The sequence below is a fragment of the Crinia signifera genome, chromosome 3 (genome assembly GCF_055691185.1).
Source record: "Crinia signifera chromosome 3, ASM5569118v1, whole genome shotgun sequence".
Taxonomy (NCBI): Eukaryota; Metazoa; Chordata; class Amphibia; order Anura; family Myobatrachidae; genus Crinia; species Crinia signifera.
In genome coordinates this window covers 224773859-224790813 of record NC_139219.1, presented here as the reverse complement: position 1 = coordinate 224790813, position 16955 = coordinate 224773859, and the positions used below count along the sequence as shown (strand labels likewise).

At 46.7% G+C, this 16955-nt stretch overlaps 2 protein-coding genes across 2 annotated transcripts in view; both read right to left on the bottom strand.

Annotated features, from left to right (window-relative positions):
* TP63 (tumor protein p63) overlaps window positions 1-16955 on the bottom strand; it is a 113643-nt gene that overhangs the window by 62050 nt on the left and 34638 nt on the right. The gene's annotated exons all lie outside the window — the stretch shown is intronic.
* LOC146062662 (uncharacterized) lies at window positions 2258-3371 on the bottom strand. The gene is made up of 2 exons (XM_083174731.1): window positions 2966-3371; window positions 2258-2765 (listed from the first exon to the last, which is right to left on the bottom strand). The coding sequence occupies exons 1-2, from the start codon at window positions 3138-3140 to the stop codon at window positions 2296-2298; spliced, it is 645 nt and encodes a 214-aa protein (XP_083030857.1). The 5' UTR covers window positions 3141-3371; the 3' UTR covers window positions 2258-2295.

The window sequence follows — 16955 nt, the reverse complement described above, 5'->3', positions numbered from 1 at the left end:
AAAGGGCCTTATTCTGATTCAATCGGACGGTTGCGTAGTTCGGACGGGCAGCGAGTGTTCTTGACCCCGCCTATTGTACGGATCGCTCACGACGTCCGAATGCTGTAGGACGCTAAGCAAATGGGCCGCGAGTGGATGTTTCATGTGAACACCCACTCACTGGCTATGGGAACCTCCCCCATCCTCCGATGGTTGCCAGCCATCGGATGATGGACCGAGCAGTCAGGCAGCCACGAGTGCTCCAGACCACTCGGACAGTTGTCCGTGCGAAGGCAAGGATATGGGTGGGCAGCTGACATCCGGCTATGTCAGCTGTCCGCGCCCCCAAACGTTCATCAGGGCCACATTTCCATATGCCCACCCAGCATTTTCATGGGAATACCCATGAAACGCGGGGCGTACGCATATTGTAATTAGCCCAAACAGCCCTACACGCCCCTCTCCACCCCCTGCTCGGATGGTTCCATACGATCGTTTTCCGCAGGGAATTCACGCCATGGTCAGACGTGCAAGGGGTGCCCACATGCGCAGATGCAAAACATCGACCGGCCGGCCGCACACGCAGCCGTCCGACTCAATCAGAATAAGGGCCAATGGGGCAGATGTATCATAGCAGCGCTTATCGCGCCGCTATGATACTTCCTGCTTCGCCTCAATAGCGAGGCGAAGCAGGAAGGGACATCGACAAGATGTATTAACATCTTGTCTGCCGAAGCGGGGGAGCGTTAACTCCCCCCTTCGGCGATGTCCCTTTCTGGAGATAGCGCATCAGTTAATACTGATGCGCTATCTCCTGTCCCCCGGCCGGCCGCACTGGGCATGCGCGGGATCTCGCTGTTCACGCGAGATCCCCAGCGCAGCCCAGACCTAACAGCAGGGACAGCGCTGTCCCTGCTGTTTAGATAGGGCTTCGCCAGCCTGATGCTGGCGAAGCCAAAACCGGCTTCGTGCGGAACGGTCAGCGATGCTGACCGTTCATACATTCGGCCTGCTATCATTTTGATAGCAGCGCCGATATGGACAGGGGCGCATAGCGCCCCTGTCCATTATCGCATCCCGGCCGCATCATACATGGGGGAGAAGCGGTATCAGTGCACATAACGTGCGCTGATACCCTTTCTCCCCCATAACGACACATCATACATCTGCCCCTATATTCTGTACATGAGCATCTATTCAGAGAACCAGAGCAATGGTTGCCTGCTGAATGGCCCAACTGTAGGAATATGTGAGTGGGATATTAAATTAATTGTTAATCAAGTACTGATTTGAGGAGGTAAAAGGGGTTGTCCATAACCTCCATTTGCATAATTGAGTAAGGAGGGGAAGTTCAAAGCAGCTGACACCCCTTAAATTAGTTAGTAGTAGATAGATGCTATTAGCAACAGTTGTATTAGTGGAGAAAATGAGTTACATTTTGGAAAGAGATAATGTTCCAACTAATCAGCTTCTGGTATTTAGCCTGTCAAGGCCCCATAGCACCTCCGAAGTGTAAAACCTCCTAACTCCCACAATTCCTATAGACAAGAAAGACACATTTATACAGCTGTCTACAAACTGCAATAATCTATACAGTCTTTTACTCCCAAAACAGCTCACTTATGTAGCATCAGACCTATGTGGCCTTAAGCTACCTTTCTTGTCTAATACCACTTTTACACCAGAATACCGGATCGGACCCGGGAAATCGAACACGGGATATTGCCAGGGCATGCCCTGCCTCAGACCCCATTTACACTGCACTTCAATCCGGGTTATTCCCGGGTAAGGCCCTTTCACACTGAAAACGGATCAGCCCTGTCTTTCCTTGCTGGTGTCATTAAAAATGGACCTTTGGGCTGTTTGAGATAAGGTCACAAGAAAGGGAAAAGGGAGGGGGTGGGTTCTGCTCCCAGCATTGCAGCAAAGATGATTTAATGATTCAATGATTTAAAATAAAAATCAGACAGAAATCTTCCAGTTGTTTGCTTTATAATGAAAATATGCATCAAACTGTACATACATTTCACATCTTGTTTATAGATGTTATTCATAATGAAAGACCAAGATATGAGAGTCCAACTGGGAATAGAGAACAATTGTAAAACTTTGTGCCCATACAGTTTAACGTCATAGGACACATTATAAAATAGAACTGTATGGTGACTGCTCCTATAGAGAATCACACAAATATTAAGCAATAAAGTGCAACCTTTCTAAAGAGTATAAAAACATCAGTGCAACCTTTTGAAAGATTTGAAAAAGAAGTAAAGTGCAACATTTTGGAACAATATTTTAAGAGTAAAAGTTGAAAACTTAGCTCAAATTCCGGTACACGGAAAACTCTGGGGACTCTAGGATTGACGGGTCACTACTAGCAGCACTATTGCCAAAGTTATAATTGGGGCCTCTGTATTCTGGTGTCAGCTGGTTTGGTTGGGTGTTAGTAGATGTGGCAGGATTGAAACTGACACCTCTATTGTAATGATCATATGGGATGGGTGGGTACTTAGGTGGGTGGTGGGGATGTGGTGCAGGTTGTGTGAAAAAAACGCCAAATGTACGTTCTAAAAAGGACATTTGCCTATCTTGCATTGCCAGCAATTGAGACATAAATGCCTGCTGGTTCTGTCTCTCAGCTTCCAAATATTTGTCCATGCGAGCATCCTCCTTTGCTTGGACATCAGTATCCAATTGGCGTAGATGGTCCACTATCACCGATGTCATCGCTTTAGCCGCTACTTCAGACCGATTAAGCTTTTTCTTTTTGGCAGGAACGCTGTACACTGTCATTTAAAAAAAAAATTAACATTATACTTCCATGTTAAGTGTTATATAATAAACAGCAGTATTGTTTGCCAAAATGTGCTAGTGGCCTTCTTCCACCTGCATGCTAGCAACATACTGCAACAGATACTGGGCCTCACCCCACGTTGGTTGTTTTTACTATGTGAAATGGGTGTAAATATATAGAATGTCTACTTACAATTAGAACGTAATGGAGTGCTTCGATTGGGGAGCGTCGTCTGACTGTTTTCTTCCACAACATCATCTGTGGCTGCTTGGGCGCTGTCAGACTGCATGGAAGCATCCATTATATTCTCTGCTGCACCATCATCACCAAACAGCAGCGGTGAAGCCGGACTCATGTGTGCTGACATCTGCGTGGCTTCAGAAGGCGTTGAGACTGGCGGGGACAGCTGGGAAGCCTGGGTAGTCGGTACATCATGGCTGTCCTGGCTGTTGTCCGTCTGGCTGCAATGGGGTGCTATGGAGGAGGACAGGGCTACAGGGTTGCAGAGTGCCGTGTTTCCAAAAGCACTGTAGCACAGGTCATAGTGCACCCAATCGGGCCTAGCTGCACCACTTTTCTTGCGCTTCTGGTCATTCACTTTGCAGAACTACTTCCGCAGAGATTTTAATTTATTTACAACCTGCTGTTGGGAGCGATGAATACCTCTGGATGCCAGCAATTCTGCAATATTGCGATACACCACTGCATCCCGAACGGTGCCGGTCATTTGGCGGCGAATCTCCTCATCTGCCCTGATTTGCAGGAGCTCACGTACCTCCTTGTCAGACCAGTTGGATGTATTGGACATGATGGCTCAGATCAGGCTTGGGGTCAGCCAAAGTGGAAAACACTGCACAGGCAGTGTGTCAGATCAGGCTTGGGGTCAGCCAAAGTGGTTAACACTGCACAGGCAGTGTGTGCTGCAGCAGATGAGACTGGAGTGTGCTTGTAGCGTGGTAGCGCGTTAACGCTGCTGCTGCGCTGCTACATGCGCCCTGTGCGGGTCTCCAGCTGATGACATCATCTGCCAGAGCCGCAGAAGCTCCAATCAGGTCTTTGCGCCCCTCTACCCACCAAATAACCCGGATAATGGCCGTTTACACTGCCCTGAGCCCCGGATAAGCCCCGTGTCCGACCCTGAACATTTGCCGGGTCAGATTCCCGGGGAACAGTACCCGTGTTATTTTTTTTCACCCCATTTACACCAAGCCCTGCCCCGGACTGGAGCGGCAATATCCCGGGTCCAAACTCTGGTGTAAAAGGGGTATAATAGACTTTGGAAGCTGCTTCTTGAGTTACCAATAATCACCATTTATATCAAGCCATGGCTAAAGCATTTACTGCTACTATCTATTTACAAACAATACAACACTAATTGTTTCCATAATGTCATACAAATACTTGTGTGCCTCCCATAATTCCATACACTGCTTGTGTACCTCCCATAATGCCATACACTGCTTGTGTACCTACCATAATGCCATAAACTGCTTGTGTACCTACCATAATGCCATACACTGCTTGTGTACCTCCCATAATACCATACACTGCTTGTGTACCTGCCATAATGCCATACACTGCTTGTGTACCTACAATAAAGCCATACACTGCTTGTGTACCTACAATAATGCCATACACTGCTTGTGTACCTCCCATAATGTCATACACTGCTTGTGTACCTCCCATAATGCCATACACTGCTTGTGTACCTCCCATAATGCCATACACTGCTTGTGTACCTCCCATAATGCCATACACTGCTTGTGTACCTCCCATAATGCCATAAACTGCTTGTGTACCTACCATAATGCCATACACTGCTTGTGTACCTACCATAATGCCATACACTGCTTGTGTACCTGCTATAATGCCATACACTGCTTGTGTACCTCCCATAATGCCATACACTGCTTGTGTACTTGCCATAATGCCATACACTGCTTGTGTACCTGCCATAATGCCATACACTGCTTGTGTACCTACCATAATGCCATACACTGCTTGTGTACCTACCATAATGCCATACACTGCTTGTGTACCTACCATAATGCCATACACTGCTTGTGTACCTGCTATAATGCCATACACTGCTTGTGTACCTACGATAATGCCATACACTGCTTGTGTACCTACCATAATGCCATACACTGCTTGTGTACCTACCATAATGCCATACACTGCTTGTGTACCTCCCATAATGCCATACACTGCTTGTGTACCTCCCATAATGCCATACACTGCTTGTGTACCTCCCATAATGCCATACACTGCTTGTGTACCTACCATAATGCCATACACTGCTTGTGTACCTACCATAATGCCATACACTGCTTGTGTACCTAGCATAATGCCATACACTGCTTGTGTACCTGCTATAATGCCATAGACTGCTTGTGTACCTCCCATAATGCCATACACTGCTTGTGTACCTACCATAATACCATACACTGCTTGTGTACCTACCATAATGCCATACACTGCTTGTGTACCTACCATAATGCCATACACTGCTTGTGTACTTGCCATAATGCCATACACTGCTTGTGTACCTGCCATAATGCCATACACTGCTTGTGTACCTACCATAATGCCATACACTGCTTGTGTACCTACCATAATGCCATACACTGCTTGTGTACCTCCCATAATGCCATACACTGCTTGTGTACCTGCCATAATGCCATACACTGCTTGTGTACCTACCATAATGCCATACACTGCTTGTGTACCTCCCATAATGCCATACACTGCTTGTGTACCTCCCATACTGCCATGCACTGCTTGTGTACCTACCATAATGCCATACACTGCTTGTGTACCTACCATAATGCCATACACTGCTTGTGTACCTACCATAATACCATACACTGCTTGTGTACCTCCATACACTGGGTTTGTTATGCAGGGTTAGGTTAAATCTTTCATTGCAAATACATGGAAAGATATAGCATATAGAAAACATTTCTCAATACTTAAAAAAAACTGTACAGATTGCTTGGATTTATTATTTGTCTTGTACAACACATACAGCATTAAATTAAAGTTACAGATCCAACAAATCTATGTGATTACCTGTTTGGCATCATACTGCACTGGGCATACAGTTAGATGTTAGGGCTTTACAAAAGAAAGATTAAAAACAGAATAGATTCAGCAAAGCTAAGAAATGACGCATCTCTGACCTGCATACACCTAACGTTTATTTAGTGAATAAACCCCAAAGAACCATACTCAATGGTAATCAATCATCAATTCCAATACTTTAGAGCAAGTTACAAAATAAAAGCACAAATCTGAAGAGAAAAAGGGCCTAATTCGACCTGTTTGCACGGCTGCTAATTTCCTGAAAGAGTTAAATACCTCTCCGTGCAAGCCTGTGAATTGCTTAGCACAGCTTGCGAAAAATATTGCAGGCCTGTTAATAGCTGTAAATACATTCGCAAGTCGCTCACCATCTAATTATTTTTCCACTGTGCACAGTCTGTGCATAGCCCAGGACTTACTCAGTGACTGTAATAAAAGCAGGGTGAGCAGGGCCGGAGCTGATGTCACATGACTTCCCCTCAAACACTGGGCACACCTGCATTTTCCTTGACACTCACAGAAAATGTCTGGTTACCACCCTCAAATGCCGGGTTCCTGTCAGTCAACTAGCAAACGGCCAATGATTAAAAAGTACAGGGAGGCGGCAATGTATGGCCCCATGGCAAGCCGCAGCTATTGACGAATTGTCGACTGATTCAGTTACATTGGAGGAATATACGGTACTTGTTTCCTAGCACGGCGCCCGTCGTGGGTCATCGCATACCTTAAGTTAAGGTATGCGATGGACGCGACCAACGCGATTTTAGGGCTATTTTTAGCCTTTTCCCTGACAATTAAAAAATCGTGTCCATCCCGTCCATCGCATGCCTTAACTTAAGGTATGCGATGCGACCGATGCGATTTAACATTGAATGCATTGTATTCAATGTTAAATTCCTATGTAAAATCGGGTCCATTGTATGCCATTATAATGATCATACAATGCGACCAATGCGATGGACCCGATTATACATAGGGAACAATGTTAAATGGCCCAATGGACCCGATTTTTGATTGTATACCCACCCTGATGGCTAATTTGTATGTAAAATGCCCCCCCCCATCGTTAACGCCCCCCATAATTAAGCGTCCTCCGACCTTTTCATACCCCCACTATCCACGTCGACGTGGAGTTGATTTTATATAGTGTGGTGAGCGCAGCGAGCCACCGAGCCCGAAGCGTGGAGAGTGCTCGCCACGCTATATGAAATCAACTCCACGCCGACGTGGATAGTGGAGGTATGAAAAGGTCGGAGGATGCGTACCGCCGCCGCTTGCCACGCTTCGGGCTCGGTAGCTCGCTGCGCTCTACACACTATATGAAATCAACTCCATGCCGACGTGGATAGTGGGGGTATGAAAAGGTAGGAGAAAGCGTACTGCCGCCCCTCGCGGGCTCGCTGCGCTCACCAAGCTTCGGGTTGGCATTAATTGTGGGGTGGCGTTAACAATGGGGGGGCATTTCACCCATCAGGGTGGGGATACAATGAAAATTGGGGTCGGTGGGGCATTTCACATTAGGGCCAATGTAAAATCGGGTCTCAGGGACCATTTTACATTGGTTCCAATGTAAAAATCGCGTCAATCGCGATTTGGTTGTATGCGATGCGATCAACGCGATTTTTTAGGTCCCGATGGATACAATTTTTATCGCTGGCGCCGTGCTAGAAAACAAGTACCGAATATATACTAATTCACTAACCACATATGCTTGCAATTAACCCTGCTGCTGTTACTTATATAACTGACTGACTTATTTTAACTAGCTGGGATGCCGGCTTCTTCAGTTACTGTAAAATGATCTTACTTTTTCTATGTGCTTTATGTATAAATGGAGCCCCTCTCTTTCATTGCCGGTACTCGCCAGAGCGCTGGTGGAGAGTTACTCCATATGACTAGGACGCGAGTCCCAGTCACTCGGCGGCTGGGCGGGCTTGACCCTGCCCATCTCCGCTTCAGGGAGACGGGCAGGTTTAGGGGGGTTTCGGTGTGGCGGTGGGGACCGGGGAGATGGTGGATGGCAGCGAGGATCTCCGTCATAATAGGGTGCGCGCGCATCTCGTGCACGCCCCCTTCCGACGGCTGGCGGGGCCTGGCTAGCATAAAGCCGGGTCTATCTGTATGTGCATGTTGATATGTTTTATTACTATGTGTTTATAAATATTTTTTACATTAAAATTGACTGAGTCTTGTGTCATTATTGAAAAGGTGGACCGTATATATTTTTATAGAAACATTAAATATAATTATAATGCAAGTGTCAGCGCTGTGACTGTTTTCAAATCTTTCTAGCGATTAAAAAGTAGCAGGATGTCGTACTATGGCCCTACGCATTTGCAGCCAATAGATAATCACCTGGCCTGCCAATTTGCAGCTGTGCAATCAGGTCTCAAGCTAAAAGCCTGTGGTAAGTATTGCGTCTAACGAATCTAGCCCTACCTGATGGCAAATGTAGTTGTTTTTTAGGGAAGATATACTTGTACAGATGCATTGGAGAGAGATAAAGTCAACAGTTAAATTACCAGCCAATTAGCTCCTAATTGCCATCTCACAGACTGTGTGTGAAAAATGTTAGTTAGGAGCTGGTTGGCTTGTAATTCATATCTGTCCAATCTTACTACATCTGCCCTATACTGTAAAGATGTATCCCCATACACTTTGACTTCAATCATGCCAATCAGCCGTCTTGGCGTGCCTGGTCCCGGGGGACACAGACGGGGGGAGTATCTTTCTTGCTTAATATAAAAACATAAATAAAATAATTTGAAGCAACAAGATTTCTTTGCACGATTCCACTGATTAATTAGATGAGCAACATTTGTACATGTATGTGCACAGGGCCATAACTAAAGCTTTGCCCAGGGTGCAGGGCCCAGAAACAGCAACTGCCTGTAGCTTCTGTGGTGCCAGCGTGGAGTTGATTTTATATAGTGTGGCGAGCGCAACGAGCCACCAAGCCCGAAGCATGGCGAGCGGACACGTAATACCTGTGAAGTAATGCGCATGCGCTCGCTGCGCTCGCCACGCTTCGGGCTCGTGGCTCGCTGCGCTCACCACACTATATAAAATCAACTCCACGCCGACGTGGATAGTGGGGGTATCGGAGGACGCGTACCGCCGCCGCTCGCCACACTTCAGGTTGACGTTCATCGTGGGGTGGCGTTAACACTGAGGGACCATGTCACCCATGAGGGGGGGTATGTAAGAAAAATTGGGGTTTCGGGGGCTTTTAACATTGGTCCCAATGGTAAAATGGTCTCAGGGACCATTTTACATTGATTCCAATGTAAAAATCACGTTGATCGCATGCGATTTGGTTGCATGCGATGCAATCAACGCAATTTTTTTGGTCCCGATGCTTAAGATAAAAATCGCTGGCGCCGTGCTAGGAAACAAGTACCTATTAAACATGTACAAAGTCACTTCCCAGCATCCCTAGTATACTTCTTCTTTATGGGCAAAACCATGTGCACTGGGGTGAGGTGTGTTCCAGTGACGTGCGGTGAGGTCAGTGGTTAGTGAGGCACTGGCTATTGGGAGTAGCTCTGCTGTGCCCGCTGATAACTGTCATTTTCCAGCTGTGTGCATTCCCCATGCAGGGGAGGTTTGGGCTGCCATGCTGTGAGCTGCGGGACCAGGGCATTTGCACCCCGGGCTAGTCGCAGTTGTGACTGAGGGGAGCATGTAGCTGATCCAGCAGAAATGTTTGGGCCTGGTACACAGACATTTCTAGTCCCCCCCCCCCACCCCTCCTCCCAAAATAAATAAACCCTCTTGAAAAATCTCCCCTGCTTGTGCCACTACATTTATTTATACTGTGCAGGTATATTTTATATATTACTTCCAGTGAGGTGACGGGTGGCAAGAGGGGATGAGGTGAAGGCACGAGAGAAGTTGAGGTGATAGGATGAGACAAGGTGAGGTTATAGGGGATGGGTGGGGGAGGGGGTGAGGTGAAGGAGCAACAGGGGCTGAGGTGACAGGGGGCGAGAGGGAATGATGGGGTTAGGTGGAGGGGGAGAAAAGAGGTTGGAAAGATGAAGCAGGTCTTACTAGCGTCGTCAGGCGTCCTGTTCACTGACGCCGGGCCCCTGCGGTCTGCTCCCCATCTCCCGGATGCCGCTGTGCAGCTCCTGGTCTCCCAGCGCTGGCTGCCGCTGCTGCCGCCTCCTGTCTCTGGCTGCCGCTGCTACAGCCTCTAGTGTTCCGATGCTGGCTGACACAGCAGCTCCACATCTCCCGGCTGCTTTCACTCCCCGTCTCACCGGCCACTTCCGCTCCCTGTCTCTCGGCTGCTTCTGCTCCACGTCTCCCAGCAGTTGCAGCTCCTTCTCTCCCGGCCGCTTCAAGTCCTCGTCTCCCATAACGTGTCCAGCACAGTGCGTCCCGGGGACCCACTCATTTTATAACCTGGGTCCCCGGTGCACAATGTAGTGTAAAATGCAGCGCTATAGCGCCTCAGTGACAGGGGTGTATTTTCATATAGGCAGAAAGCGCATCCCTGTCACCGAGGCACTTCTGTAAGTGCCGCCTATACTGCATTTTCTAATGGGAATTTACAGCCTGCAGCTTCGGACCTCCCCCTGTCCGCCCCGTTTCAGGAACTTTAACACGGACAGCCGGAGGCATTGCTCTCAGTGCCTCCGAAAACCAATATAAAAAAAATATCAGGTAAAAACTAGAAGAATAATATAAAGCATATACTTATGACACATATTATGTGTCATAAGTATTTTCTTTGTAATATTTATTATGTAAATCATTAATGACAGGGGAGGCACTGCCTCCCCTGCCTCCCCTGACTGCACGTCCCAGGTGTGTTCAAGCTGAAATCTAAATTGCTGTGTAAGAATAAAGCAGGCAGGATTTACCCTGCACAGAAACAAAATAACTCCCCCAAATGTAACTCTCTCTGCTCATGTTACATGGGTCCCACCTGCAGTGCACATGGCTTTGAACATAGGGCCAGATGTATCAAGCTTCAAAAAGTGATAAAATGGAGAGTGATAAACCGCCAGCCAATTAGCTCCTGCCTGTTATTTTTCAAACCCAGCCTGTGACGTGGCAGGTAGGAGCTGATTGTCTGGCTGTTTATCACTCTTCATTTTATCACTTTTGAAGCTTGATATATCTGGCCCTGAAGAAGGAGTTTGCTTTTGCAAACCAACCAGAATCACCCCCTTTTAGGGATGCCAATTCTGGGATCGGGATAGGTGGGATCTCGGGATTTAAGGAATTTTTGGCTGATGGAGCTACAGCTCCAGGCCCACTCTCCAAATAGGCCCATTTTGTAGCTGAGGGTCAGGGTATTCCAACGAGCCCGGCCCCGCATCGCTAGCCCCCGGGAACCGGAGAGACTGCCAGGCAAAGCTGGAAAGTTTTCCACATAGGATAACATGAGACCCGCTAATTCCGACCCCCACCCAGTTCCAATGGCTGCCAGTTCCTCCTCCAGCATCACAAAAGCTTGAGGTTGATCTCAGTTGAACCCAAATCACTGAGCTTTCAATCTGATACCAGTCCATATGGGATCATTGGTTCTAGAGATATTGTGGGTAAACTGATTTATGTTTTTGTTTCTGAAATTAATTTCATAGCTGTTCATGTTGTTTGAGAGCAGTTTTCTCTGGAACCAAATGTCCCAGTTTCACGTGACCAAAACATTCAAAGCCCATATGTAAATGGTCAGTTGGTTAAAAAGATATAGCTGGTTGTTCAAAGGAGGGCGGTGGTTTCTACACCAGAAAATGAAGGGACTAGGCTGGTGTAAAAGGGGCCAGCCCGAATGTCCCTGCATGATCCTGGGACCATATTCCCGGGTAAATCCCTGCATTTTCTGGTATGAAAGGGGTATTATTTCAAGAAGCCAGTACCTGCAGTGCTCTGAATACAGCCGTGCAGCCCCCTGCTCGGCTGTCATTTCTGCCCGGCGGCAGCTGCCCCCTAGTTACAGCGAGCATGTATTCCCCCTTGGCAATGTGCATGTAATCCCACATGGCAAAGAGCATGGAACCCCTGGCAATGAGCATGTATTTAAGCAGCACTTATGTAGCATCATTTTTAATAGGCATTATGGTGTTTGGCATAATACGTAATGGACATTATGGTGTGTGGCTTAGCATGTAATGAGCCTTCGGCGCTCAAGGCCCCTGTTTATGAAGCATATTGTGCATTATTGCTCAATCTGTTTGGTATAGTGTATATTTTGGCTCAATCCATGTGGCAAAATGAAAATTTTGCCTTAATCTGTGTGGCATAATATCAATCCTTGTGCCATGGTGTGAATTTTGGCTCATTCCATGTGGCATAATGTGTAAGAGGCAAGTACAGTATAAGGGGGTTACTATTGTGTTGCATGATTTGTATAAGGGGTATATGTTGTGGTAAATTTAGGTGACCACATAAAAGGTGCTGAAATGTTGGCTACCAAGTTTCGGCTTTCAGTATTTTCTCTATGACTGGAGCGCCGCCTCACCCCGCAATTATTTTAGGACATTGGCATCCTGCAGGTGCACCTTTGGAGGGCACCCGCCAATATATCTCCCTGCATTTTTCCTATGCCAGCCATCTGCCTTTTCCAGGCATATATAATTAGTTGAAAGTATTTATACAAATACAGACACACCCATGAGCAGACCACCCAACCAGAACACTGGTAACGCCCCCCACATTATTAGGTGCTGGCCGCAACCCCTATTATTGTGCATAATAGGCCCTTGATCATTTTCAGCTCCAGGCCCCTTTAGAGCTTAATCTGGCTCTGTGTTAAGGTCACGCTGCGCAGCCACACACTAGGATTCCATGCCGCTGCCTCTACTTGCCCTGGACTCCTGAGTAAGCTGCCTCCTCCCCGGCCCACTGCAGTCACCTCGCCTGCTTCCATGCCTCCTTCCCTGCCCACCACCAAGTACAGGGCCCAGAGAGGTAAAAAATGCAGGATTGGGCATATCATGAGGCCAATCCCGAAACCCGGGATTGAAAAAACGGCCCCAGTTTGGCCTCCCTACCCCCATGTTGTATAGATGCTAGGAATTTGAGGACACAGTCTTACATTTCTTTTCATTAAAATATTTTACCCATACAGCTATTGGTTTTTTATTGGCTGTAGTTTATATAAAGTACAGCCTGAAATCATGCATCCGCATAATAAATTCCTATTTATAATGCAGTCACAATGATTAATAAAGGTGGCTATTGAGTCTAATTCAGACCTGATCACAGGCAGAGCCCTGTGTTCTGGTATAAGTCGCTTCGCCAGAGTGAAATCCATCCCCGTGCAAGCCTGCAAATTGCTTAGCAGGGTTTGTGAAAATTAGCTGGATTGGCAATTAGCTGAAAATCCATTCACGAGCTGCTCACCGTTAAATAATTAGTGTACTCAGTCTTTACGTAGTCCAGGGCTTACTTGGAGGCTGCGACAGAAGCAAGTTGATTGTGCTCGGAACTGACCTCATATGACTTCCCCTCAAACGCTACTCTTAGGAAACAGCCTGTTCACACCCCAAACACCAGATTTCTGTCAATCAACTTGCGTACGGCCAGCAATAAAAAAGTAGCAGGATTTTATCCCAGGATGGCCTTCAGTGGCGTAGCTACGTTTTGGGCGCCCCCCCGCCGTTAGGGGGCGTCCATACCCACCCCCCGCCGCCCCGTCAAGCACCCCCCCGCCCCGTCGCCTATGCTAACCCCCTCCCCCGCAGTCTTACCTATCGCGCTGCGCTGGTCCCGGCGGCTCCGTTCTTCTGCTGAGGACCACCACAAAATGGCCGCCCCCATACAGCAGACAGTTTCAGAGAACAGTGTGCTATATGGGGGCGGCCATTTTTTTGGTGGTCCTCATCAGAAGAACGGAGCCGCCGGGACCAGCGAGATACGTAAGTCTGCGGGGGATTGGGGGGGGGGGGGGGTAACTATAGCACCGCAGCCCCCGGCGCCCCCACATGCACAGCGCCCCCCCGCAGTGGCTGCGGTGCTATAGTTACGCCCCTGATGGCCTTGCTCATGTGTACTACGGTCCATACGCATGTGCAGTCTATCGATAATTGCCCAGCCTGCTAATTCGTAGTCCTGCAATCAGGTCTCAATCAGGCTTATTGTAAAGTAAAATATAGCAAGTGGTATCAAAATATTCCCCACACTACTTGTATAACAGAGCTGGCATTTATTGACCATTTTGACAAAATACAATTATAGCCAGGAAGTAGAAGACTTTTATCTCTGAAAACATGTAGCACCTCAGCAAAATGCTGTTTTATAACGTCATCCGCTTATGTTAACACATGTGTCTGTGTGTAACTGGAGTTGTATGAGAAAGAGCACTTCCTGCTGAATGATGGATAAGTGCCCTCACTCTTCTTACCACATTCTTTCCCCACAAAATATCTTTTTACAGGTGTTCTGGAAGTGTTAGTGACCTGAAGTCAATATATGGTAATAGATGCTTTATGCTTCATGTATTCTGTAAGTAACCAAATAAAGAGGTAAATGCATTCTCATATAAAAACCAAATAGGAAAAGCTACAAACATAGCACGTAATAAAAGAGTCCCAAAGTGCCATTACTTGGCCATCGGTCTGCTGGGGCCACTGCACCATATTGTGGGTAGGATGTACTAAAGCAGAAATGCTGTACTTACCCAGTTTCCGGGTTATTTACTGTATTTCCAAATGTACTAAAAGCCCCAATGCTGCCGCTCCGATGCAGAAGGGGAACATAAAATGGGGAACATAAAAATACATTGATTTCTTGCAAAGGATTTAAGATTGTGTCTGTGAGTACTTTCGCATTAGATCTGAACCCGCTCCAGTTTTCAAGTTAATGAAAAATTCTAAAATTCTATGATGTTCTTCATTTGAAGTACCTTAATAGTCTAGGCCACTTTACATAACAGAATTGATTTAGTTGTTTATTAAGAACTGCCTTCTTTCAACAAATCAAGAATCTGTTTTTTTATGTAGATGGTAGTCACGTTTCTAATTAATTCATTAAATTAGAATGAAAAAAAAATATTTGTAACTTTTTATCATTGTGTAATTTAAGTATTCATAAATATTAAAGACATACTGTATGCATACAGAGCCGGCCTTAGGCATAGGCACACTAGGCAATTGCCTAGGGCATTTGGAATGCCTAGGGGCATCAGCAGCTTCTGCTGATTAAAATGATATGCAGCATGCCTATATTCTGTTTGTGAGTGAGGCTGTATCTGCATATGAAATAGTGTATTCATGGAAATCAATAACATAGCATTCTGTATGCAGGTACAGCCACACACAGAATATAGGCATGCCACATATCATTTTAATCATTGGAAGCTCCTTGTGTGCATTAGTAATGTGCAACATATGTGTAAGGGGCATTATGTGTGTCATTGTGTGTATGAAGGGCATTAATAAAGGTTGGCATAATGTGTAAGGGGCATTATGGTTATAAGGCTATTAATAATGTGTCATGTGTAAGGGGCAATACTGTGTGGTATTATCAGGGGTGCCGAGAGAAAGGGGTAGGGGGTACAAATTACCTAGGCCAAAGTCTGAAGGAAGGGCCCAGTGGGGGCCCCGGGCCCCCTCCCTTTAAGTGACAGCAGCAGCTGCAGCTCTTCTCCTCTGCCCAGCACACACTGCTTTGTGCTGGGTTGCAGTGTGGCCATGGAGGTGCTTAAAATACATTATTTTCTCAGGATTTTTTTCTAAGGGTATAATGTGAATAATAATGTACATAAGGTAAAGTGGTACTACTGTGTGATGTAACGTGAATAAGGGACACCCTCGCATGATATAATGTGAATAAATTTGCACTACTGTGTGGCATAATTTTAATTGGGGGTACTATTGTGTGGCCATGCCCCTTCCCAGCAAGAACACACCCCTGTTTGGGCTGCGCACTGAATGTGTGCACTGTTTCTATTTAAAATATTGCGGGTAGGAGCACCAAAATGATGACTGCTATGATGAGGGTTGATCGTGCTGGGAAAGGGGAGCAGGGTCAGATGCGGAACTAGTGGCGGTGCTAAGGGGCACCAGCCAAAATCTTGCCTAGGGCATCATTTAGGCTAGGGCCGGCTCTGTACGCATAACTCAATAACTAGAGCCATGGGCCTAATTCATTACTGCTTGTTTGCTGCTTAATGACCGGCTTAACGCCACCACCCCATCCCACCGTAGATTCCCCTCTGTAACATGCGGGGGATGTATGTGAACACATAGCCTCGGATGCGGCCGAAGCTGAGACAAATCATACAATGGTTGCCGACCATCTAATAATTTCTCTCTCTTTTGGAAATAAAAGTAGGTCTAAACTGAGTCGGAGTCCACCGAAGAGGGGTGAGCGCTGACGTCATGTGATGTCAGCCGCCCATCCTCCCAGCAGGCATTGGCCCACATGCGTTCCCAGGGGAACACCCAGTGCTTGAAAAGTGATAAAATAGAGATTGATAAACCACCAACCAATCAGCTGCTAACTTCCATGTCACAGGCTGTTTCTGAAAAATGACAGGTAGGAGCTGATTGGTTGGTGGTTTATCACTCTCCATTTTGTCACTTTTCAAGGCTTAGTAAATCTTGCCCTTGATGACATATGTAGTACCCAGTGAGATTGCAAGCGATGGGACCTGGTGGGGGAGCCAGCATCAGGAAGTGCATACACACCCGCAGCGATGAAGTGCTGGTGCCAGCCATGTTGTATTCTGCAGTATGGCCCTTGCTAGTGACGTCTTCTATCAATATGCATGTACACATAATAACAGAAGATGTCATTAATGTCATCATGAGTAACATTGGGCCTGATTTAGCATTGATTGCTTATGCTGAGCTACTCATAGCATTTGCGATACATAGCAATGCAAATGCAGCAATATGTGCATACCATCTCCTGCCCCATTTGCAAATATAACTGCATATGAATCTCCTTTGTAGAGGAAAATTGTAACCATCGTTTGCGATGTTCATCTGCAATGGCTAGCCGGAGAGTCTGACCTCAGGTTGTCCACTACAATGTGGCTTGTGAGTCACCAGGGGCGTGGCAAAGGAAACTGTGCTTTTCAAAAGTTGTAAAGTATGCATTAAACAGGTATAAATGCTGAAGTATGGAAATCGCTAAT

Excerpts from the sequence above, each read along its gene's own strand:
- LOC146062662 (XM_083174731.1), bottom strand. The coding sequence starts at position 3,140 with ATGTCAGCACACATGAGTCCGGCTTCACCGCTGCTGTTTGGTGATGAT. Across the intron at positions 2,766-2,965 it reads CACTCCATTACGTTCTAATT|TGTACAGCGTTCCTGCCAAA; the intron begins GTAAGTAGACAT and ends TTTAAATGACAG.